Source organism: Dendropsophus ebraccatus, chromosome 10, assembly GCF_027789765.1.
Source record: "Dendropsophus ebraccatus isolate aDenEbr1 chromosome 10, aDenEbr1.pat, whole genome shotgun sequence".
NCBI lineage: Eukaryota > Metazoa > Chordata > Amphibia > Anura > Hylidae > Dendropsophus > Dendropsophus ebraccatus.
Window position 1 is genome coordinate 7,411,849 of NC_091463.1, and position 27,190 is coordinate 7,439,038.

Below are 27,190 nucleotides of genomic sequence, written 5' to 3' on the forward strand. Positions count from 1 at the left end.
CTGGTAATGTCGATCACGTGATGAAGCCTGGTAATGTCGACCACGTGATGAAGCCTGGTAATGTCGACCACGTGATGAAGCCTGGTAATGTCGACCACGTGATGAAGCCCGGTAATACTGATCACGTGATGAAGCCCGGTAATACTGATCACATGATGAAGCCCGGTAATACTGATCACATGATGAAGCCCGGTAATACTGATCACATGATGAAGCCCGGTAATGCTGATCACAGGATGAAGCCCGGTAATACTGATCACAGGATGAAGCCCGGTAATACTGATCACAGGATGAAGCCCGGTAATGCTGATCACAGGATGAAGCCCGGTAATACTGATCACAGGATGAAGCCCGGTAATACTGATCACATGATGAAGCCCGGTAATACTGATCACAGGATGAAGCCCGGTAATACTGATCACATGATGAAGCCCGGTAATACTGATCACATGATGAAGCCCGGTAATACTGATCACATGATGAAGCCCGGTAATACTGATCACAGGATGAAGCCCGGTAATACTGATCACAGGATGAAGCCCGGTAATACTGATCACATGATGAAGCCCGGTAATACTGATCACAGGATGAAGCCCGGTAATACTGATCACATGATGAAGCCCGGTAATACTGATCACAGGATGAAGCCCGGTAATACTGATCACAGGATGAAGCCCGGTAATACTGATCACATGATGAAGCCCGGTAATACTGATCACATGATGAAGCCCGGTAATGTCAATCACGTGATGAAGCCTGGTAATGTCAATCACGTGATGAAGCCTGGTAATGTCGATCACGTGATGAAGCCCGGTAATGCTGATCACAGGATGAAGCCTGGTAATGCTAATCACATGATGAAGCCTGGTAATGCTAATCACATGATGAAGCCTGGTAATGCTAATCACATGATGAAGCCTGGTAATGCTAATCACATGATGAAGCCTGGTAATGCTGATCACAGGATGAAGCCTGATGCTGATAACATAATAAAGCTCTGACAATTAAGGATGCCTTTAAACAGAGATTTATCTGACAGATTTTTTAAGCCAAAGCCAGGAATGGATTTGAGAAGAGGAGAAATCTCAGTCTTACCTGTATGACCGGTTCCTGTCTTTGGCTTCAAAAATCGGTCAGATAAATCTCTGTGTAAAGGCACCCCTAGACAGAACTTCAGAATTTACTTAGTCTCCACTTATATAATCAAATGCAACAAAACTGTGAATGTGTGAACACGACCTAATACGGAGATGATTGTTAGGGGGGGGGGTGGTCTTTGTGTGGAGGCCTGAACCCCTTAATCGGTCTAACCATCCACCAACCTATAATCACAACACCATAAAAGAGCCTCTTTACTGATCACTGACGATACCTCATCCCTCTAGGGAGGAATCAATACAATATTAAGGTCTCTGAGCCAGTGTCCCTATGACAACACCTCCTGTCCTGTGCTTTTTGCAGTCAAGTGTTCTCTTTAGAGGGCTGAGAGAGGCAGGAAAAACCCTTTAAATAATTTGACGGATGTCATTGGACATCTCTTTTGGCTTAGGGAGCAGCATGGTTTCCCTGCAGCCCTGAGCATCACATGTATGGGGTTGGCATGTTCTCTAGCTGGTGGGTTTCCTTCCCCCCCCCTCCAAAAAAAATTATAATCATTGGTTGGGGTATTCCACTCAAACATAACTTCAGATATGATATGCCCATGGTGAGACTAAATTCCTTGCACACTTATTACCTATTCAGTCTCCTTCCCCCAGTTCTCAGCTGCAGCTTTCTATTGAAAACACAAAAATCTGTGTGAGATTCTCTCTGTCTCCCCCTCCTTCCCCCTCCCTTTGAGACGGCTGATGTAAATAAGTCCCTGGCAGGCTGTATCTGCACCATTGTAGCTTCTTTGTAACGCTAGGAGGGTTATTCTGAGGTCAAGCTACTATGTGATAAATCCTCCCAGCATTACAGAGAAGCTACACTGTTGCAGATACAGCCAGCCGGGGAAAGGGGGATGAGACAGCAAAGTTCACACAGATTTTTGTGTTTTCAGCAGAAAGCAGCTGGGAACTGGGAGAAGGAGACTGAATAGATAACAACAAGTATGGAAGGAATTGTTAGTCTCACCATGGGCAGCAACATATCAGAAGTTATGTTTGAGTGGACTACCCCTTTAATACCAAATCCAGATTGTACACCACGACGTACAGGAATGCAGAATTAGCATTTGGAAATTGATGACTACACAGCGATCATAGAGATTATCCCAGATTTTCATCATAAAGTATATCCCCCCCACCCCATGCATGGGTCAAAAAGTGAGAAGTGGAGCGGGAAGCAGAACTTTGTCCCCCTCTCTTCCTCGGTTGTGAGGGACAGTGACAGAAGAGACAGACGCACAGGCCTTGCCTTCATGAGAAGCTGATGGTCCCCGTCCGGACCCCCGGCTTTTGCGCTCTTCTTGTCGCAGCTGCTGCTGGTCCAGAGCAGATCATCCCAGAAGCCCCTCAGATCCTGCACAGCTGCCTGTCAGTGACTGAGGCGAGGAGCTCACCCTTGGCACAGAGAGAGAGAGAGAGAGAGGTCTCCTCTCAGCTACACCCACGCAATAACAAGGAAAAAAAAACTGAGAAAGTTAACCCGCTCTTCTGGTGTTATGTGTATGGAACATTCCTTTAACATACTGACTGCTGCAACATCTATAGGTTGGTATGGGGACAGTGTCTTATATGGAGAGGCAAGCTTAGGCCTCTGCCCAGGGGAAGGGGGTCACAGATGCTTCTATAGGGTCTGTGGAGAAAGGGTTTCCTGGCTGCACGGCATGTTATACAGCACAATGGGGGGGGGGGGGGGGGGGTTGGCAAACTTGCGGCCCTCCAGATGCAGGCATGATGGGAATTGTAGTTTTGTAAATGCTAAAGGGCCACAATTTGACACCTGCGATCTACATGATCAGGACACACGTGTATGAAAGACCAGTTCCCCTTATCTAAGACCCTCCAACAAAGTCAAAACTACAACCCTCATCATGCCCCAAGGAAGCCTTTCAAGGCATGGTGGGAGTTGTAGTTTGGTAACTTTGTTCACTCCCCTGCTCACTGCACCATCATAGCCCGAGGGCGGGGGTGGTAGTACACGACTGTTCAGGTAGCGGACACCATGGTGATCAGACCAGAGTAATGCACAACACACACCTGTCACACTCTGCGTTTACCTGAGCTCTATGGCGCCACATAGTGTAAAGAATGTGAACACACGTCAGACAATCACGGCCCGAACCTTCACAAACTTGAAACGTTTTTGTCGGTTGTGAACATGGTGTCATGTTTACAGGAAAAAGTCACTAGATACATTGTAACATGCAGATCTTCAAAACCCACCATGCTTTACACTACAGGATGTATTTAATGCAAAAACAACAGTCTCTTCGTAAGCAAAATTATTTAAATGAGTACAGATTTATAAAATTACTTCTATTTAAAAATCTGCAATCTTCCAGTACTTATCAGCTGCTGTATGTCCTGCAAGAAGTGGTGTATTCTCTCCAGTGTGACACAGTGCTCCCTGCTGCCACCTCTGTCCATGTCAGGAACTGTCCAGAGCAGCAGCAAATCCCCATAGAAAACCTCTCCTGCTCTGGACAGTTCCTGACATAGACAGAGGTGGCAGCAGAGAGCACTGTGTCAGACTGCAGGATATACAGCAGCTGATAAGTATTGGAAGACTGGAGATTTTTAAATAGAAGTAAATTACAAATCTCTAGCACCAGTTGATCTGAAAGATTTCTGTGTGTTTTGCTGGAGTACCCCCTTAAATGTAGGGTTTGGGTCCCCTATGAAATAAGCGTTGCTGGGTCTAATGTTCTCGTTCTATGGAAATAGGAATGTGAGAGTTTCAATGAAGGGGAGAAAATGCGCCGGAGGGCGAGATACCAGCGCTAGATTCTGCTCCTGGGGACATTCCACCCGCGTCCTGTCGGAGCTGAACACCTGTCACAATGTGTCATTTATCACCCGCTGCACACTGTCCTCAGCCGTCAGGGCTCTAGATGTTATCCGCAATGATGACTGACAAGTGAGGCATATGTTCCTATAGAAACTAATATATATATATATATTATATATTATATATATTATCACACTGGGGGGAAAGTAGGGCAGGAGAACCTGTTGACTGGGCCGGTCAAACTAGAGGCCCTCCAGATGCTGCCAAACTACAATTCCAATCATGCCTAGTTAGGCATGATGGGAATTGTAGTTCTGCAACAGCTGGAAGGCTGCTATTTGATACCTGTGCAGTAAATGGCGTATATATCCTTATGGAACAGAACACCCGGCCATATGCACCAGTTCTATACTTAGTGACTATAAGGTCCTTGTACATAGTCACATGACCAGTAGCTATCCACCTCTCAGACCCCCAAGCAACATGACATCACAGAAGTGCTCGTGTCTTTTCTTCAATAGTTTCGGCACCTGCTCCAGTTTCATACAGACTTTATATTGTCACAGTTTTGCAAGAGCCTAAAATGACAAGTGACAGAGACTTCTCTGCCGCTCAGTGCTGAGTACACAATTGTTCACCAGGACAGTGAGTACAGGAGCTGTCATTGTGCTGGAATGGTTGTAGCGGATTCTGGCTTTTGCTGGCAGAGAGCGGGGGATGGGGGGGCACGGGACCGAACAATAGGGCCCTGTTTTGTGTTGGCCACAGGCTGGCACATGAGGAGTACACAGTCAGCTTATGACGTGACTATCACAGAGCCATGCTGCAAAACAGATAGAGAAAGAACCTAAAATCACTAACCCAGGGGAGAAGCCATGGTGGAAACAGATCAGCAAAAAGAATGCATGAAATATGGTCAAACAGAAAAAAAAAAAATTATATCTATCTATTATAATACTGCTCCTATATACAGGGATATAACTACTATAATACTGCTCCTATATACAGGAATATACTACTATAATACTGCTCCTTTATACAGGGATATAACTACTATAATACTGCTCCTTTATACAGGGATATAACTACTATAATACTGCTCCTATATACAGGGATATAACTACTATAATATTGCTCCCTATATACAGGAATATAACTACTATAATACTGCCCCCTATATACAAGAATATAACTACTATAATACTGCCTCCTATATACAGGAATATAACTACTATAATACTGCCCCTATATGCAGGAATATAACTACTATAATACTGCTCTTATATACAGGAATATAACTACTATAATACTGCTCTTATACACAGGAATATAACTACTATAATACTGCCCCTATATACAGGAATATAACTACTATAATACTGCTCCTATATACAGGAATATAACTACTATAATACTGCTCCTGTATACAGGAATATAACTACTATAATACTGCTCCTATATACAGGAATATAACTACTATAATACTGCTCCTGTATACAGGAATATAACTGCTCCTGTATACAGGAATATAACTACTATAATACTGTTCCCTATATACAAGAATATAACTACTATAATACTGCTCCTATATACAGGAATATAACTACTATAATACTGCTCCTATATACAGGAATATAACTACTATAATACTGCTCCTATATACAGGAATATACTACTATAATACTGCTCCTATATACAGGAATATACTACTATAATACTGCTCCTATATACAGGGATATAACTACTATAATACTGCTCCTATATACAGGAATATAACTGCTATAATACTGCTCCTATATACAAGGATATAACTACTATAATACTGCTCCTATATACAGGAATATAAATGCTATAATACTGCTCCTATATACAAGAATATAACTACTATAATACTGCTCCTATATACAGGAATATACTACTATAATACTGCTCCTATATACAGGGATATAACTACTATAATACTGCTCCTTTATACAGGGATATAACTACTATAATACTGCTCCCTATATACAGGAATATAACTACTATAATACTGCTCCTATATACAGGAATATAACTACTATAATACTGCTCCTATATACAGGAATATAACTACTATAATACTGCTCCTATATACAGATATATAACTACTATAATACTGCTCATATATACAGGGATATAACTACTATAATACTGCTCCTATATACAGATATATAACTACTATAATACTGCTCATATATACAAGAATATAACTACTATAATACTGCTCCTATATACAGGAATATAACTACTATAATACTGCTCCTTTATACAGGGATATAACTACTATAATACTGCCCCCTATATACACAAGAATATAACTACTTTATATACTATATACAGTTATTGTTTGCCACTTCTCCACATGTTATTCTCAGGTCATGAGTTTGGTAACATAACTGAGTTTATCCTAATAGGCTAGGTTATATGAGTGGGGACAAAGGGTCCGGCTGCCCCCACGTATAAGAGGTGGAGGCCTCGGCGGGGGCGGCACTGTCCTTGCAGGAAAATGTCAACAACAAGAGCATCAATGTCAAAACTCAGCAAATGTTTCTTGTTGTTCGGATACAATTGTAACAATGTCCCGGTCCTGAGATGTATAGGATCAGGGTGGGTGATCAGCCACTGGATGTAAACATGATGGTTTCCATTCTCACAGCAAGCAGAGATCTTAGAAAGGACAATGAAATTAATCATTTAGAAAGTCTTTTAGAAAGTTGCAGATGCTATTTTCTATTATTTAGTGGACTGGCCCTTTAAGCCAGAATCATTCACAACCATTGCCATGTGCAGATGTATGGAGTCGGATGACATCACCCCCTATAAGTAAGACCCCCGCCATGCTGCTGATAGGACTGGGTCATGCAGCCATGTGATGTGTCCTGACAAGAATGCCAATGCCTCAGTGCCGGGAAGACGGTGCCCCCGCAGCACATCGCAGATGTTTCTATGCAGAGCTGAATGGTGCAGACATGGCCTATTAATATACAGTGATGTGCTGCAGGAATCCCACACATTTAATCAGACACGTGACCATGTGCAGGAGGAGGTCTGGAGTCTGCGCCAGAAACACAGAGAACCACAGGATCAGCTATGCTGGACCAGAACCTGCCCAACCCCAAGAGATGAAGAAAATAAGTAAGACAAATGAAGTGTATTCTCTCCACTCTTCCGGTACCTATCAGCTGCTGTATGTCCTGCAGGAAGTGGTGTAATCTCTTCTGTCTGACACAGTGCGCTCTGCTGCCACCTCTGTCCATGTCAGGAACTGTCCAGAGCAGGAGAGGTTTTCTATGGGGATTTGCTGCTGCTCTGGACAGTTCCTGACATGGACAGAGGTGGCAGCAGAGAGCACTGTGTCACACTGGAGAGAATACACCACTTCCTGCAGGACATACAGCAGCTGATAGGTACTGGAAGACTGGAGATTTTTATATAGAGGCAAAATTACAAATCTATATACCTTGCCGACACCAGTTGATTTGAAAACTTTTTTTTTTACTCCTTTAAGATAATTCTTGAAAATTTTGCAATACAATATTAATGGTCTGAGGCATCCTGGGTGAGGTCTCCAGACGGCGGCTGCCCTGCCGGTGACATCTGCGACATTTCAGGAAGATCCACTGAGGCATTCCAGACCCACTCCATCACATACATAATAGATATCTGCCCTATATAGCAGAGCCTCCCCAGCTGCCGGTAACAAGAACCAGGCTGCAGGGACAAGACACGAGAGCCAGGGACATCCAGACGGAGGGGTTTCCAGTCTCCCTTACAGAACACGGGGCTGCGGGATGACACTACTCCTGGCATGGGCGGCACAGATACGTACGGCGCTGGGACACGACAGAACAAGGCCAGATATTCTGCAGAAAACCGATCTGTCAGTACAGGAGATCAGACTGCAGGTCTTTCCTGGAAAGGGATATGACGTGTGAATCCGGACTGTGAGCGGACACCTGCATTGTATATAACTCACGCCATATATACAGTCACTGCTGCAGAAGAGCTTACACTTTAAAAGGGTACTTGGCAAAAATCTCTTTCATATCAACTGCTTTCAGAAAGTTATATAGATTTGTAATTTACTTCTATTTAAAATGTCCAGTCTTCCAGTACTTATCAGCTGCTGTATGTCCTGCAGGAAGTGGTGTATTCTCTCCAGCCTGAGACAGCGCTCTCTGCCGCCACCTGTGTGCAAGTCAGGAACTGTCCAGAGCAGGAGAGGTTTTCTATGGGGATTTGCTGCTGCTCTGGACAGTTCCTGACATGGACAGCGGTGGCAGCAGAGAGCACTGTGTCAGACTGGAGAGAATACACCACTTCCTGCAGGACATACAGCAGCTGATAAGTACTTAAAAGACTGGACATTTTAAATAGATGTAAATTACAAATCTATATAAATTTTTTTGAAACTAGACTTGAAAAAGATTTTCGCCGGAGTGCCCCTTTAATTAAGCACTAGAGATGAGCGAACCTCGAGCATTTGGAACTTTCGGCATTTGATTAGCGGTGGCTGCTGAAGTTAGATAAAGCCCTAAGGCTATGTGGAAATCATGGATATAGTCATTGGCTATATCCATATTTTCCAGACAACCTTAGAGCTTTATCAATCATGGATATAGTCATTGGCTGTATCCATATTTTCCAGACAACCTTAGAGCTTTATCCAGGTTCAGCAGCCCCCGCTAATCAAATATGGAACGTTCGGGTTCGGATCGACTCGAACCCAAACCCGGTTCGCTCATCTTTATTAAGCACCTCGAGTCTGGATACCACAGAAATAGGAAGATATAGTCTAGACACATGGCTGGTTAGAGCAGATACCACTGAAGCGACGGCTGAGGCCACTCAGCCATTCTGACCGTAACAGAGGTCACATGACTGTGTTGAGCAGAGTTGGCGAACTGTTTGGGTCTGGCAACATTCCAAAACCGGATCATTTGGCATTTGACTCCCGGAGTCTGGAGAAGCCCCTTGGGACTGCATCCAACTTCTCCAGACATCGGGAGTCAAATGTTGAACGTTCGGCAACTTTGCTCAACACTAGTCATGACCAAAGATGACCAGACGACATGGAGGGATATTTACAGTGTCTTCTTATTCTCCTGTTTGGTTCTTTTATACAGGAACGAGGCACGGGACGTCGCCATAGAAAACGCTGACCCAGTATTCCTAGTAACAAAGCTGCTAGAAAGTGTCCAGAGTGATGAAAACTGCAGCGAATTTCAGCAAAACAAGGAACTGCCTGTGACCCCATGTAACCCCAGAGCGGCCCAGGATCCGGAGCTTATGCACCAAGGTTACCCGCACTCACTGCTTTCTGCTGCATTTGAGAAAATGCCGAATCCATCCCCCCCCCCCCCTCTAGAATATGCTTACTGCTAAAACAAATCTCAACCCGCTAAAGGCCCTATTCCACCAACAGATTATCTGCCAAATGCAATACAGGAGAGAAAAGAGTGCTGCACCTCACACCTATGGCTGATACTAGTGCCTCTCGGCTGCATAAAAAACATCAGAATTTTGTGTATGAATTGATCAAGCCACACTGCCCCATGTACCGCATGCAGGTATCTGATACACATGGGTCCCTACACTAAGTCCACACTGTGCCGGTCAGTGACCACCACCCCCGCAGGCGTGCACAGTGAGGGAAGGGAGGCCATGGAACGGCCCTGCGATCCCCATATCACAGGACCAGACCCAAAAACACCACACCAAAACCCGGCCAGCCCTGCCGGCAGAGAGTGTTGCCTCCAAACAGCACAAGTCTGGATAAGGTTTTGCGCTCACCATTGCTACTGCAGATAGAATGGGACAAACAGGAGGGATTAAAACCATGTGCACTCAGGTGTCTCCTGCTAATTGCGGTCATGTGGGTCTTCCAGGAGGAGTGCAAAACACGGAGAAAGAAAGGAAAATGCAATACAGGATCAGATACCGGCACGCGGTACATGGGTCAGTATGGCTTGATCAATTCATACACAAAATTCTGATGTTTTTTATGCAGCCGAGAGGCACGAGTGTCAGCCATAGGTGTGAGGTGCAGCGCTCTTTTCTCTCCTGTATTGCAGATTATCTCCCAAAGATTTGAAGCCAAACCCAGGAACAGACTATAAACAGAGATCAGGTCATAAAGGAAAGCCTGAGATTTCTCCTCTTTTCAAATCCAGTCCTGGTTTTGGCTTCAAATCTTTGGCAGATAATCTGTCGTCAGATCTGTTGGTGGAATAGGGCCTTTAGTCCTTGTTATCTGGTGTATCCAATGGTGGGCCTTTCACACATGCACTTAAGACACCTTAGGGGTCTGGTCTGCTTAATACAGTAGGTCTAGGGGGGTCTGGACCAAGGCCTAAGTTTAGGGGGGTCTGGACTAAAGTCTAAGGGTACTATTACACCAACCAACAAAACACAGTAATCACTGAAGTCAAGGAGAACAGCGAAAAAAAATTCCAATGAAGTACTCAATCAAGAGTCTCCACTGATGCCCCCAAAAATTTAAATATGCAAAACAAGAGTCCGTGGAGCCTCAGTTACGAGTCTCAAAACACGGGAATAGCCAGATATCTCGCTGTTCTCCTTGAGTTCAGTGATTACTGTGTTTTGTTGGTTGATTTGTCATTGCCCCAACTAGCCAGAATCCTACCCCACACTGACGAGGGGCAAATACCCCGAAACGGCTGTCTGTGGGTGGAGGCCTGCCTTTGCAAGCCCTTGTCATGATCGCAATACTCGCACCTTGAGTTAGACATTGACAAAAGGGGCCACCCTGTTGTTTCCCTGTTTATGTTCCAATACTCGCAATCAAGTGGGACTTAAGGGGTTATTTATCAGGCTGGTGTGGTGCTCTCCCCATCATGGAGGCACCCCGTTGGCAACAGGCTAGAGATATCTGGCTATCCCGTGTTTTGAGACTCGTAACTGAGGCTCCACGGACTCTTGTTTTACTATTACACCAAGCAATTTTTCGACGATTAACGATAAACGATCTTTAATGACCGCTAAGGCAAACGACCCGAAATCGTTCGCCCAATTACATGGAACGATGATCGTTATTTATGATCGTTCTTGTGGTCGTTTAGTCGTCGGTATTGCCTAAATTTCAGCTGCAAATTCTTATTCCACCGAACGATGTGCGAACCATCAAACGATAAAAATAGGTCCGGATCCTATTAAACGATCAATGATTTCTTGTTGGTCGTTTAATCGTTGCCTGCTATTCCATGAAACGATTATCGTTCAAATCCGAACGATTTTTCGAACGATAATTGCTCCGTGTAATACCAGCCTAAGTTTAGGGGTCCAACCTGAGGTCTGACCAAGTTTAGGGGGTCTGGTCTGAAGTCCAACAGAGTGTAGGGGTCAAATCTGAAGTCAGACAAAGTTTAGGGGGTCTGGTTTATAGGCAGTGCTGAAAGGAAAGCTGAGCTGTGATTGGTTGCTGTGGGCAGTTTGCACCAGTCTAAATTTTACACCCTTTGATAAATGTCCCCCTAGGCCTGCCAGCCTCACAAAGATCCAAGAAAAGAAAATGGTCATCTCCACAAGGCAGTAGAATAAAAAGTATGTATAATATATATCAATCATTAATCATTCAGATAACAAAGTCAAGAGTCCATTAAAAAAAAAAAAAAAAAAAAAACATTCAGTCTCATTTACCTGCAGGGGTAAAGAATATAAGAAACATGATGTTTACACGTATGCCAATGGTTAGAATACTAAACATCTAAAACACTTTCATTAGAGGTCTGGTCGGAGGACTAAGTTTAGTGGTCTCAGCTTTGAGTTAAAGGGTCTGGTCTGAGTCCCTAATAGGTTTAGGTTTTAGACTTCAATAATAAATCCTGAAAACATCACGGTATTTACAGGTAATAGACCCCTCTATCCCTGATCTATAGCCCGCCATCCTTTCCTGCCATCTCTGCACACGGACAGACACCAGCCAGCAAGGAGTTAACCAGGAATCTCATTTCTCCATTTAGAATCGCCAAGATCTGCAGAAAATGAGGTTTCACCAGTTCCGAAAACAAACTCAGAATGAAATCACGTTGTGTCCTCCGCAAAACCGCAGCCCACTGGATTACACAACAGCATGTTCACTGCTGAGCTAGTGCTGATACAACACAAGTAGCCCAGGGGCCCGGGGACCAGGCCGCGTGACTGCCAGGAACCTGAGGGCCATGAATGAACCAGCTCAGATAATTCACACGTTGCATTCACAAAAAGGACAAACAATAGTGATTTCTGGGAAGGAGAGGAGGCAGCGAGGAGGAGCAGGAGATTACCGGACTCATCACACATCACATACACAGTCCATAGGCTTCCAAAGTGGCTGCCAAAGTGGCCTGTGGAGATTTCTTAAAGGGGTAGTTCACAAAAAAAAAAAAAATCCCCATAGAAAACTTCTGCTCTGGACAGTTCCGGACATGGACAGAGGTGGCAGCAGAGAGCACTGTGTCAGACTGGAGAGAATACACCACTTTCTGCAGGACATACAGCAGCTGATAAGTAATTTTTTAAATAGAGGTAAATTACAAATCTCTGACACTTTCTGGCACCAGTTGATTTAAAAGAAAAAAAATTTTAGGTGAACAGCCCCTTTAACATCAACTTTGCTGCTACTGTAACTGCTGCAAAATAGTCACAGAAATTCCATATGGAAAATCCAGAGCAAATACGTCCCACGTGACGGTCCCCTATAGGAACTTCCTGGCGATGTCACCTGTATAAGCTTCCCCTCCGGTGACCTCCGCCCTCATCACTGTATAGTTGGAGCATGTGCTTTCCTCCAAGTCAGATCGGGGGATTTGTGGCCTAGAAATCAGAGAATTTGGTTCACGGATGTAAAACCGCTAAAGATTCCTCAGACTCCTTCACCCGAACTGTAATCACAGAGAATTAGACAATTAAGGCAGAAGCTGAAACCTCGAGGGGAACGGCAGGAATTACAGCACACAAGCCCATTGTATCAGGATCAGCGCACGCTTCTGTCCACTGCCTCCTCCATGATAGGGGCAACTGTAATGCTCCATACCGAGGAGGCCCCCCGACCGCCACACAGGCCAAGAGGAGGCCCCCCGACTGCCACACAGGCCAAGAGGAGGCCCCCCGACCGCCACACAGGCCAAGAGGAGGCCCCCCGACCGCCACACAGGCCAAGAGGAGGCCCCCGACTGCCACACAGGCCAAGAGGAGGCCCCCGACCGCCACACAGGCCAAGAGGAGGCCCCCGACTGCCACACAGGCCAAGAGGAGGCCCCCGACCGCCACACAGGGCAGAAGGTGAGAAACAAATGCCCCTTACCGAGGAGGACCCCGACCGTCACACAGGCCAAGAGGAGGCCCCTGGCCGCCACACAGGCCAAAGGGTGGTAAATGGAAATGCCCCATACCAAGGAGGACCCCAACTGCCACACAGGCCCAGAGAAGGGCCCCGATCGTCACACAGGCAAAGAGGAGGACCCAGACCACCACACAGGGCAGAAGGTGAGAAACTGAAATGCCCCATACCGAGGAGGACCCCGACCGTCACACAGGCACAGAGGGGGACCCCAATCACCACACAGGCCCAGAGGAGAGAACCTGGACAAAAATACTGGTCAGAGGGGGAGCCCGACCACCACACAGGCCAAAGAAATGCCCTACTGTAACCACCACACCAGCCCAGAGGAGAGGACCCCGACCAGAAATGAGGAAGGGGAAGCCCTTGGCTATTACTGAGGGAAAGGGAGGGCTCTAAAAGCCACACTGAGGAGGGGGGAGAACCTTAACCCCGGAGGCCTGAATGACCCCAAACACCTTTGAGGCAGGGAGTGGAAGGTGACTAACCACCACTGAACGGGGGTAACCTTCTATTAGTGGTCATAGTATGTGCATGTCTGTTGTAGCACCTCATGTAACCATGTCTGCATTAGATGTGCCATAAATCTAACAAATCATATTAATCCACAGAGTGGCAGCTTACCATGCTTGGCAGCGGGACATGGAGGCAGAAGGACTCCAAGATTTTGAGCAGGTAGTTGCGGTACAGGTTGTCTCTCCTCCAGGGCGCAGGCTTCTCATGAGGTCGCAGGTTCATACCTGGGTGCTGCTCCTAACCGGCTCTATTTCCTTCTACTACAGAATAAATACTCCGATTGTTAGGTCTGAACATTCCTCATCCTCCTGCTTCACAGCTATTTACTTACTGCTCGCACCGCCCACATAATGCCAGGTTAGCTGCTGGCACCACAAACCCAAATTGGAGCCCAAGTGACTCAGGTAACAAGGGAACGGGGTTTTCTCTGATTTAGGAAACTAAAAGGTTAATTATAAAAACCCCACAGGAGCAACATAAGTGTGAGGGATTTAGTTAAAAGGGTACTCCAGTTATTTTTTTCTTTCAGATCAACTGGTGTCAAAGTTATACAGATTTTGTATTTAAAAATCTCCAATCTTCCAGTACTTATCAGCTGCTGTATGTCCTACAGGAAGTGGTGTATTCTCTTCAGTCTGACACAGTGCTCTCTGCTGCCACCTCTGTCCATGTCAGGAACTGTCCAGAGCAGCAGCAAATCCCCTTAGAAAACATCTCCTGCTCTGGACAGTTCCTGACATGGACAGAGGTGGCAGCAAAGAGCACTGTGTCAGACTGGAGAGAATACACCACTTCCTGCAGGACATACAGCAGCTGATAAGTACAGGAAGAGAATACACCACTTCCTGCAGGACACACAGTGGCTGATCACTTACAGTTTTGTTGCAAAACTGAAATCCTCCAGACAGAATCAGGAGGAAAGTAATGGAGGAAGTGTGTGTGTATTGGGGGAGAGGGCTGCGGGTCACTGTACACTGTGGCTTCTATAACCTGTGGATGGGGTGATGGCGGCAGGTTCAGGCCTGTAACACATAGAGCTGGTCGACCACAACGCTGTGTCCTTATCAGACCCTGCACACCGCTAATAAGGAAATCCTTTCATGTAATATCCAGCATGGATGCCAAAGGGCGTCATTCACCAGCTGGGTGATAATGTGCTGATATTACATATCAGATAACCCGAGCCTCCCGACTGTACATCAACACTGGGTAAAGACCACCCAACTAGTATAATCCACAGCTGCATGACACAATATGGAAGGAGACCAAGCAGCGTCTTAATAAGACCACCAAGCCATTGTACCCAGCCATTCTCACCTGTACGGGAGATTACGGCCAACCAGTCTTCACTTATACATGTACAGTAATGCTTAAAGGGTACCTCCAGCGAAAATCCTTCAAATCAACTGGTGTCAGAAAGTTATATAGATTTGTAATTTACTTCTATTAAAAAATCTCAAGTCTTCCCATACCTGTTAGCTGCTGCATGTACTGCAGGAAAATGTAGTTTTATTTTTAGTCTGACACAGTGCTCTCTACTGACATCTCTGGCCGAGACAGGAACATTTCGCTGGAGTACCCCTTTAAAAGGTTGTGTCCAGCCAAGAATGCCATTATATATAGATATACTGTAGGACAAGTAACTGATCCAGAGTTACATCCGGTATAATACTCCAGAGCTGCACTCACTGTGTACATACATTACATTACTGATCCTGAGTTACATCCTGTATTATACCCCAGAGCTGCACTCACTATTCTGCTAATTGTCATTAGAAACATTCAGCCAGCTTGATATCAGGTACAACCCCTAATAACTTAAAGGGGTACTCCAGTGATTTTTTTTTTTCTTCTTTAAAATCAACTAGTGTCAAAAGAGTTATACAGATTTGTAATTTACTTTTATTAAATATTCTTTAGTCTTCCAGTACTTATCAGCTGCTCTATGTCCTGCAGGAAGTGGTGTATTCTCTCCAGTCTGACACAGCGCTCTCTGCTGCCACCTCTGTCCATGTCAGGAACTGTCCACAGCAGGAGAGGTTTTCTATAGGGATTTGCTGCTGCTCTGCACAGTTCCTGACATAGAGGTGGCAGCAGAGAGCACTGTGTCACACTGGAGAGAATACACCACTTCCTGCAGGACATGCAACAGATGATAAGTACTGGAAGACCTAAGATTTTGTAACAGAAGTCAATTATACATTTCTGGCATTTGATTTGAAAGTTTTTTTTGTTGGAGGACCCCTTTAAGGCCCTATTACATTAAACAGTTGTCCTTACTTGGCCGATTAACGACCGTTCAGGCTGCTAATCATTCAGTGTAATAGCGCATGTTGAAAAGCAATGATCAGCCAGCATGCACAATGTCAGCTGATTGTGGTTCTTCAAAGTGCTGAAAGACCACGATTATGTCCGTGTAATAGGAGTGATGGCAGCAGACCGCCGCTGGTCCACCTGAACCATGAAATGTTCGTCTGAGTGGTCCATCCTGCTCCTCCGCACGTGTAATAGCACAGGCAGCGAGCAGGGGACATGGGGGAAGCAAGCGCTGACCTGACAAGTATGCGCAGGCTTCCCCCAGTAAATCATACACTCCGACCTGCACATACAGAAGATGGTAGACTTCCTGAGAATCTTACTGTTTGCAAACAAAGCAAAAAGGAAAGTGTTGCTATGAGATGTTCAGCGGTGAATCATTGTGGATTTCAGGATGACACACGCCTGTCGTCTCAATGAAACTCAGCAGATGTGAAGCGTGAACGTCCTGAGAGTGCGGCTATGTGACGCTGATCCCAGGCTATGTGCACAATGCTCTGCATTCAACTGCCATGGGAAAGAGAGATGTCCTGCAGAACAGAAGGGCTCACCCTAATGAGCAATGCAAAAAATTATCTATCCTCAAAGTTTTTATGTTTATTAAGGCCCTGGTCACACTTAGCAGATTGTTCCTTGCATCTGTACCTGCAGTGGTTTCTGCAAACACATGTGGGAGCTGCACAGATATCTGCAGCACACCTGCCATGCCTGACTACATCCTTAGGGCCGTATTATACGGCCTGATGCCTTGTCTCATTAGTGAAGTCCTTGCCTTTTAGGGTAGCTTCACATGTAGCGTATTGCTGCGCGTTGGTGAGATTTTTACATGTGAGTTTTGATTTTCATGTGAAAATCAAAACTCACATGTAAAAATCGCACCAAACACGCAGCGATAAAAACGCAGCAATACGCTACGTGTGAAGCTACGCTAAAGGGATTATCCAGCGCTACAAAGACACGGCCACTTTTTTCCCAGAGACAGCCCCACTCTAGTCTCTCCAAATTGGGTGCAGGTTCTATAAGGGTGCATTTACACAGAAAGATTACCTGACAGATTATTTGCCAAAGATTTGAAGCCAAAGCCAGGAATGCATTTGAAAAGAGGAGAACTCTCAGGCTTTCCTTTATGACCTGTTCCCTGTTTATAGTCATTTTGGCTTTGGCTTCAAATCTTTGGCAGATAATCTGTGTAAACGGGCCCTAAAGGCCCTACTCCACGCAACGATTATCGGTCGTATTAGGCCGATAATTGTCCCGTGGAATAGAAGGCAATGATCAGCCGCCATCGTTCATGTCGGCTGATCGCTGCGTCGTTTGTCTTTCAAACACGTTGAAAGACAAACGACTCATACAGCAACGATCTGCTGCCGACGCTTTGTGGAACAGGAGCGGCGGCAGCAGACCGCTGCTGTATGCTTGATCACCCGGGCAGCCCCCCCCCCTCGCTGCTGCCGCTTGGAATAGCAGTGGCAGCGAATGGGGAACGAGGAGCAAACGAGCTCTGACAGCGCTTGCTTGCTCCTCAAGAGTCGGGCTGTGGAATAGTGGCTTAACACATTTCCATTGAAGTGAATGGACCTTAATTGCAAACCACACCTGACCTAGAGACAAGAGTGTTGCTGTCTCTGAAGGTGACCATGTTTTGTAGCGCTGGATAACACCTTTTCAGTAAAATAATAAATGGTCTACATACCTCTCCATGATTGGCTGAGCGGCATGTCATGGCAGAAACAGGCTCTGAAGTTCCAGCAGCGGCTGCGGCTTTGCAGCTTAGTTCTATTGAATTGAATGAAGCGAAACTGCAATACCGCAAACAACCTGGGTACAGGTGTGGCACTGTTTATGCAAGAAAGTAGCTGTGTTGATAAACCCCTTAAGGGATAAGTAATGGAGTTATAGACAAGTAATAGAGTTATAGACTGTACCACCAGGCCCAGGCCGAAGCACTGGAGGAAGGCCGACCCACCCTTAGTGGGAAGAAACTCCAGCCCCTCCATGACATGACTCCATTAGAATCAATGGAACCCTATAAAAAAGGGCGGGGGATTCCTCCCACTAAGGGTGGGTCGGCCTGCCTCCAGTGCTTCGGCCTGGTACAGTTGCTTTAAGTTTCCTGACCCTTAGGGTCCTATTCCACGGGCCGAGGAGGGCCCGATCAACGATGTCAACAAGCGCCGATCTGCTAGATCGCCGCTCGTTTACGGGGCCTATTCCACGGCCCGATGATCGTTGAGCGAGGGCTGCAGGGACATAGTTACGGCCTGTGATTGGCTGAGCGCTCCGTCAGCAGAAGCCCTGCAGGTAATGTATGATGCTGCTGCTTCTCAAATTGTCGGTCACCCGCCGCGCACCGCTATTGCACCGTAGCGATGCGCGGTGGGGGAACGATGATTTTAAGTCTGGCCCTAAATGAACGATCAGTCGATGACATGATCATCGGCTGATCGTTCTCTCTATTCCACCGAGCGGTAATAGACCGAATGGGGCCGATAATCGTTACTGTGGAATAGGGCCCTTAGGCCTTACTCTCAGGTTATCGAGCGTGAAGCTGCGCAATGGACCCGACACTCTCCTGCTGTCAAAGACAAGTTGCATGCAAGTTACAGTCGGGCACCATGTACAGTGAGGTCAATGCTGCAACGTGCAGCCAAATATTCCTCAGGTCTGGACTGATGCTTGTGGTCACATTCTCTCCCAATATGACAATTATTAGATGGGATGTTGCAACATTTATGGGACTGAAGTCACCGTGTGGCTTCATGTGTCTGCAAGGATCGTCTAGACAGCACACAACTGAAACAAACCCTCAGCTGTAAGCAAAATTAGGTCAGGAAAGGATCTGTAGTTCTGGGTGTAAATGCTGAGGTTTCTATTCACTGACAGCAGAGATCTAGAGGGAGGACTGATAGAATGACAATAGACGGTAAACACGCACACCGCTCCTCTATTCCAGGCGCTACAGTTATCTAGTAGCTTGTCTAACACCTGTCAGATCAGGTCATTAAACCTGGGGGCAGAATCTGCCCCCATTACACTCTGGGGATACACATCACCCCCAAAGGACACAATGTCAACAAACGATAAATCCAACAAATCCATCTCACAGGACGGGAGCCTGACCATTCTACATTGGGTGAATCATTGCTATTTCGCATCTGACGAGGACTACAACACCGCCGGGCATGGGGAAAGCCTCTTTCTCATATATATAGTATTGGGATTCACAACATAAAAAAGTACAAATCATACCATTATTGTATTTGTTAACAATAGTGTGACCCAGCCTAAGCTCATACACACCACCTATATGTCCTTATGCAATGTTGTTTTACAAGCATGGCTGCGATATTGAAAACCTCCAATAGTAGAGAATATGCCCCATGCTAGGTGCCCCCCAATACAAGACCTATTCCCCTTAATGGGTTGGAGATGTCTCCCCCCACCACATACATAACAGTGTTTGACCTAGTTTACCATCATCAATCACCCATAAGCAACGAGGTCAAGTCAACCCAAGAGATACGGGGGGTTTACTCACGTCGTGATCCAGCAGCAGGGGCATATCCAGCATGCACATCTTCACCGGCTGCAGCAAGGCTTTTTGGAGGGTGAATGTCGGCTTCTGCTCCATCGTCCCCTCAGGTCCCTCTTATTTTGGTCTCTTTAGGCTTCAGGCTCGGCCAAGCTCATCCGCTCAGTCATTGCCCCTTCCTCGGCCTGTATGGACGCCCCCCCTTTCCTTGTGCGTTGAGCAGTAACAGGTGACCCTCTTGTTTTGCAAGGATCATAGAGGTGTGAGTCTTCACGTAGATATTTCCCTTCTCCCTCCAAGACATGAAAAGCTGTGATTTCCCTCCACCCCACCCTGTGAGCATGCTACAACAAGCCAGGAGGATCCATCTCCAGGAGCTCATCTGTATTCTGCAGACATGGAACAGCCCCTCAGCCTGCAGCAATCACGATGCATGAGGCCATGCTGATCCCACTATATACAGAGAGCAATAATGCTGCATGCACAGCCAGCTGACTCACTCATCCCCCTATACACAGAGAACAATCCTGCTGCATGCACAGCCAGCTGACTCACTGATCCCCCTATACACAGAGAACAATCCTGCTGCATGCACAGCCAGCTGACTCACTCATCCCCCTATACACAGAGAACAATCCTGCTGCATGCACAGCCAGCTGACTCACTCATCCCCCTATACACAGAGAGCAATCCTGCTGCATGCACAGCCAGCTGACTCACTCATCCCCCTATACACTGAGAGCAATCCTGCTGCATGCACAGCCAGCTGACTCACTCATCCCCCTATACACTGAGAGCAATCCTGCTGCATGCACAGCCAGCTGACTCACTGATCCCCATGGCGGCCTGGGCTGCACTGCAGGTTTGTCTGATGGGTTGAGCTGTTTGACCAAAGGATGCCAGGTGCTGATTACTGATCCTGACCGGCGGGTGCCAGGTGCTGATAACTGGTACTGAAAGGCCGTTGTCAGGTGCTGATTACCGATCCTGAGCAGCTGGTGCCAGGGTAAAGGCCCACATGCGTGGCTGGGCCCTCATAATGGCAGATTGTGAGCACTTGTATCAGGTTTAGAAGAGATGCACTGTGGGGGGCGCTTGTCTCATCACACATGGATAGTGGCGCCCAACTCCACCCACCTGTGGTCATCATTGCTGGGGGGGATATTTTGTGTGAGTTTTGCATTATCATTTTAGTCAATGCACATTTTTGTCCCAAAAATTGTGCATACAATAACTGTGTCTCAGTGAACGGCCACACGGTAAGGCTATGTTCACACTGAAATTGTACAGGAAAGTTTTCTGCTTGAAGTTTTCCTCTTCTTCAGCTCTGGAGGGTGCGGAAAGCAGAAATTCAAGGCCCCAATGACGTCTATGGGATTTGTCTAGCGCAATCTGCCGAAAGAATAGACATGTCAATTCTTTGGACGGAAAGCTGATCCACAGCGGAATATTTTGTGCGTAAATTCCGCCTTGTGAATAACACAGTAAAAATCCCTTTGAACACAATGGGACATTGCTCTGTACATATTTTAGGCGGAATATACGTAAAATTAAGTGCAGATTTAGCTTGAAATTCCTGACTTATTCTTTAGTGTGAACATAGCCTGACATTCACAAAACACCTGCTCCAGTCCGATAAATGCACGGACCAGTGTCTCACAACCAGATAAACACTGAAGCAGAGTTGCTGGGACTCTCGGCTGTGGTCACCTCTGCCGCATCACATTATCCACACTCATTGATTCTAGAACAGGATCCAGAAAATAATAGAGCATATAGGGGGCAGCGGTGTTACTATGGCAACAAACCGGACGTCAGCTATCGCCCTGCAGGTAAAGGACAGAAGACAACACAATGACTGCAGCAAGATCACAGAAACTGGGAAAACAATTGGAGCCGTAAACTCTTTCCCTGGAGAGATTGTTATATAGTCTGATGTTTTAGCTGCCAGTAAGACTGGGGGAAGGGAAGTGACAACCGTGCTGAGCACATACTGAGCTCTTATAGGCAATTGTCAATCTAATTCAGCTGCTCACTAATTGTAAAACATGGAGGCCAGGGATCTTAATACTACAGGGCTGTGTAAGGTATAATAAGAAATGTTTCTAAGGGTACAAACACACACGGCTTATACGCTGCGTATTTACTGCTGCGATACGCAGCAGATTAGATCTAAATAACTGAACACAGCATCAAACCTGCTGCGTATCTGCTGCATATCTGCTGTGTGTGTTTGTACCCTAAGGGAGCAAAGATCAAGTACTATAATACTGTTCCTATATACAGGAATATAACTACTATAATACTGCTCCCTATATACAGGAATATACTATAATACTGCTCCTATATACAGGGATATAGCTACTATAATACTGCTCCTATATACAGGAATATAACTACTATAATACTGCCCCCTATATACAGGAATATAACTACTATAATACTGCTCCTATATACAGGAATATAACTACTATAATACAGCTCCTATATACCGGAATATACTACTATAATACTGCTCCTATATACAGGAATATAACTACTATAATACTGCTCCTATATACAGGAATATAACTACTATAATACTGCTCCTATATACAGGAATATAACTACTATAATACTGCTCCTATATACAGGGATATAACTACTATAATACTGCTCCTATATACAGGGATATAACTACTATAATACTGCTCCTATATACAGGAATATAACTACTATAATACTGCTCCTATATACAAGAATATAACTACTATAATACTGTTCCTATATACAGGAATATAACTCCTATAATACTGCTCCTATATACAGGAATATAACTCCTATAATACTGCCCCTATATACAGGAATATAACTACTATAATACTGCTCCTATATACAGGAATATAACTCCTATAATACTGCTCCTATATACAGGAATATAACCACTATAATACTGCTCCTATATACAGGAATATAACTACTATAATACTGCTCCTATATACAGGAATATAACTACTATAATACTGCTCCTATATACAGGGATATAACTACTATAATACTGCTCCTATATACAGGAATATAACTACTATAATACTGCTCCTATATACAGGAATATAACTACTATAATACTGCTCCTATATACAAGAATATAACTACTATAATACTGCCCTCTATATACAGGAATATAACTACTATAATACTGCCCCCTATATACAGGAATATAACTACTATAATACTGCTCCTATATACAGGAATATAACTACTATAATACTGCTCCTATATACAGGAATATAACTACTATAATACTGCTCCTATATACAGGAATATAACTACTATAATACTGCCCCCTATATACAGGAATATAACTACTATAATACTGCTCCTATATACAGGAATATAACTACTATAATACTGCTCCTATATACAGAGATATAACTACTATAATACTGCTCCTATATACAGAGATATAACTACTATAATACTGCTCCTATATACAGAGATATAACTACTATAATACTGCTCCTATATACAGGAATATAACTACTATAATACTGCTCCTATATACAAGAATATAACTACTATAATACTGCCCTCTATATACAGGAATATAACTACTATAATACTGCCCCCTATATACAGGAATATAACTACTATAATACTGCTCCTATATACAGGAATATAACTACTATAATACTGCTCCTATATACAGGAATATAACTACTATAATACTGCTCCTATATACAGGAATATAACTACTATAATACTGCCCCCTATATACAGGAATATAACTACTATAATACTGCTCCTATATACAGGAATATAACTACTATAATACTGCTCCTATATACAGAGATATAACTACTATAATACTGCTCCTATATACAGAGATATAACTACTATAATACTGCTCCTATATACAAGAATATAACTACTATAACACTGCTATGATGTCTCTTTGGTTGACAAGTTGTGGATTTGGGGTGTTGGTATGCCAGTATAGAGATATCTGTGAATATAGTAGAATAAGCCTCCTATAATAAGGAGGAGGCTTACGTACACATACAATGACTCCGGCTCACAATTCCCGAAATGACAGTAGCTGCTGTTCCTGTTACTCCTTATACACTGGTGTTGCCTGCTTGGTGTATAGTAGCCCTGTACCATCCCGGCAGCACATGTAATGAGGCCGGAGAACCAGCATTTTCAGGATTCCTGTGTGTCCACGTGTCCTGATGTGTCAGCCAATATCCACAGGGTGTGAGCCGCACATGGAAACACTCAGCCTGACAACAAAATAAACATCTCTAGCCATAAGAAAGTCACTGTGCTATCTATCTATCTATCTATCTATCTATCTATCTATCTATCTATCTATCTATCTATCTATCTATCTCCTATCTATCTATCTCCTATCTATCTATCTATCTATCTATCTATCTATCTCCTATCTATCTATCTATCTATCTATCTATCTATCTATCTATCTATCTATCTCCTATCTATCTCCTATCTATCTATCTATCTATCTATCTATCTATCTATCTATCTCCTATCTATCTATCTCCTATCTATCTATCTCCTATCTATCTATCTATCTATCTATCTATCTATCTATCTATCTATCTCCTATCTATCTATCTATCTCCTATCTATCTATCTCTTATCTATCTCCTATCTATCTCCTTTCTATCTCCTATATATCTCCTATCTATCTATCTCCTATCTATCTCCTATCTATCTATCTTCTATCTATCTTCTATCTATCTTCTATCTATCTCCTATCTATCTATCTATCTATCTATCTATCTATCTATCTATCTATCTATCTATCATCTGTCTGTCTGTCTATCTATCTATCTATCTATCTATCTATCTATCTATCTCCTATCTATCTATCTATCTATCTATCTATCGATCTATCTCCTATCTATCTCCTATCTATCTATCTCCTATATATCTCCTATCTGTCTGTCTGTCTGTCTGTCTGTCTGTCGGTCTGTCTGTCTGTCATCTATCTGTCTGTCTGACTGTCATCTATCTATCTATCACAGATTCTATTTCTGGAGGTATACAGAGACCACACAGATAACACATGCAGCGTACCATTTGCGGTATTGTATGTTGGTCACAGAGCTGAGTGCGTCACCCGCTCAGGCCTTGACATCAGGGGACGCGTGGAGATGGTGACAGTCTTGTTACCTTAAGGACATCTTTGGGTGGTGGATTCTCCACATACCACATAAGCCGCACGGTGTGACCTCATATATATGTATGGGATAGGCAACCACAAGGCACATAGTGATCATTGCAGAGGACACACAGATATTACAGGTGCAGTGGTCGCATGACGACTTCCCGGGCCGCATTATATGCAGGTTATGAACCACTCCTAGCCCCTTATTTAGGATTATTGACCCAGAACAGCAAGATTTCTCTCTGCATAATTCTATTTTACAGGGTTTCTATATCTTACTGTTCAAAGAATAGATTTCTAGTTTTTAGGTCTTGCTGTCTTTTTTTATATCTTACTTTTTATCTACTTAGGGTACTATTACACTGAACGATAATCGGCCGAATTGGCCCGATTCGGCCGATTATCGTTCCGTGTAATAAATGCAACGATCAGCCGATGACAACGATCATCGGCTGATCGTTGATATAGGTTAGAACCTATTTTTGTCGGGCACCAACCTATTACACGGCCCAATAATCGTTTAACAAGAGCTGCAAGGACATCGTTACCGATGTCCTTGCAGCTCTTGCTAAATTGGCATACATTACCCATCCACGTTCCAGGGCTGCTCCTGCTGTCCGCTTCACCCAGGGTCCCGCGCGCGCTCTAGCTTCACAGCGGCCTGTCAGCTGATAGGCCTCTTAGCCAATCACAGGCCGCGGCGGTCCCGGCCTGTGATTGGCTGAGCGGCCTATCAGCTGACAGGCCGCTGTGAAGCTAGAGCGATCGCGGGACCCGGGGAGAAGACCGCAGGAGCAGCCCTGGAACGTGGATGGGTAATGTATGCCAGTTTAGCAAGAGCTGCAAGGACATCGGTAACGATGTCCTTGCAGCTCTTGTTAAACGATTATTGGGCCGTGTAATAGGCCCAGTAAACGAGCAACGATCGGCGCTTGTTTACAGGTATTATCGGGCCCTGCTCGGCCCGTGTAATACCACCCTTACTGTCATCACTGTTATAAAGTAGGTAAAGAATTCTGTCCCATAAAGGTGGAGAATGATATTGTCCTTATTCAAAGAGACAAAAATATAACTACTATATGTCTAACAATAAAACCATTATACACAGCACCTTCTGAACAAGATCCTAACTACTATAAGGTTACAAACCCACTTGCCGGATCTGCAGCGAGTCTCCTTGCTGTGTTTTTGCAGGGAGACTCGCTGCAGATCCCAGCTTTATATTTTCATTAGCAGAGAAACTCGCAGCAGGGATGTACATCCCTGCTGCAATTTTGTCTGCAGCCCTCCCCATTAACCCCCTAGCCGCCGGACATTATACATTACCGGGGTCCCCGTTCCTGCTTGCTTCGGGGCTCCCAGTGTCTTCACGGGCCGCCTGGCCAATCAGTGCGCTGCGGCGGGGCAGCACACTGATAGGCCGGGCGGAACGTGCCGGGAGCCGCCGAAGCAAGCAGGAGCGGGGACCTGGTAATGTATATCCTGCCCGCCCCCCCTGCAGCCCCGATCGCCCCCGGCCGCATGATCGCCCCCCCGCACCCCCGGGTCGCATGATCGCCCCCCGCAGCCCCCGGCCGTACGTTCGCCCCCCGCAGCCCCCGGCCGCACAATCACGATCGTGCGGCCGGGGGGTGCGGGGGGCGATCGTGCGGCCGGGGGGTGCGGGGGGCGATCGGGGCTGCAGGGGGCGATCGTACGGCCGGGGGTGCGGGGGGGGGCGATCATGCGGCCGGGGGCGATCGGTGCTGCAGGGGGGGCGGGCAGGATATACATTACCAGGTCCCCGCTCCTGCTTGCTGTCCTGCCACAGCGCACTGATTGGCCGGGCGGGCCGTGAAGACACCGGGAGCCCCGAAGCAACCAGGAACGGGGACCCCGTAATGTATAATGTCCGGCGGCTAGGGGGTTAATGGGGAGGGCTGAATATACAAGAATACAAGAATATAACTACTATAATACTGCTCCCTATATACAGAAATATAACTACTATAATACTGCTCCTATATACAGGAATATAACTACTATAATACTGCTCCTATATACAGGAATATAACTACTATAATACTGCTCCTATATACAGGAATATAACTACTATAATACTGCTCCTATATACAGGAATATAACTACTATAATACTGCTCCTATATACAGGAATATAACTACTATAATACTGCTCCTATATACAGGAATATAACTACTATAATACTGCTCCTATATAGAGGAATATACCTACTATAATACTGCACCTATATACAAGAATATAACTACTATAATACTGCTCCCTATATACAGAAATATAACTACTATAATACTGCTCCTATATACAGGAATATAACTACTATAATACTGCTCCTATATAC

The 27,190-nt window shown here is 45.1% G+C and overlaps 1 protein-coding gene and 1 long non-coding RNA gene across 10 annotated transcripts in view; one reads left to right on the top strand and one right to left on the bottom strand.

Annotated features, from left to right (window-relative positions):
- RALGDS (ral guanine nucleotide dissociation stimulator) overlaps positions 1-27,190 on the bottom strand; it is a 111,973-nt gene that overhangs the window by 46,988 nt on the left and 37,795 nt on the right. Inside the window, exon 1 of one of the 9 annotated variants that reach the window (XM_069986026.1) lies at positions 19,665-19,911. The exons of 5 other annotated variants lie outside the window; for them this stretch is intronic. In XM_069986026.1, the coding sequence (XP_069842127.1) occupies positions 19,665-19,757 (93 nt within the window). In that variant the 5' untranslated portion in view covers positions 19,758-19,911. Of the gene's footprint in view, positions 1-2,388; positions 2,534-13,918; positions 14,071-19,664; positions 19,912-27,190 lie in introns of those variants that run through there. 3 more of the 9 variants (XM_069986025.1, XM_069986034.1, XM_069986032.1) reach the window with 3 other exon arrangements.
- LOC138802575 (uncharacterized) lies at positions 764-11,505 on the top strand. Its single transcript, XR_011364781.1, has 3 exons — positions 764-840; positions 9,081-9,253; positions 11,452-11,505. It is a non-coding gene; the product is annotated as an uncharacterized lncRNA (long non-coding RNA).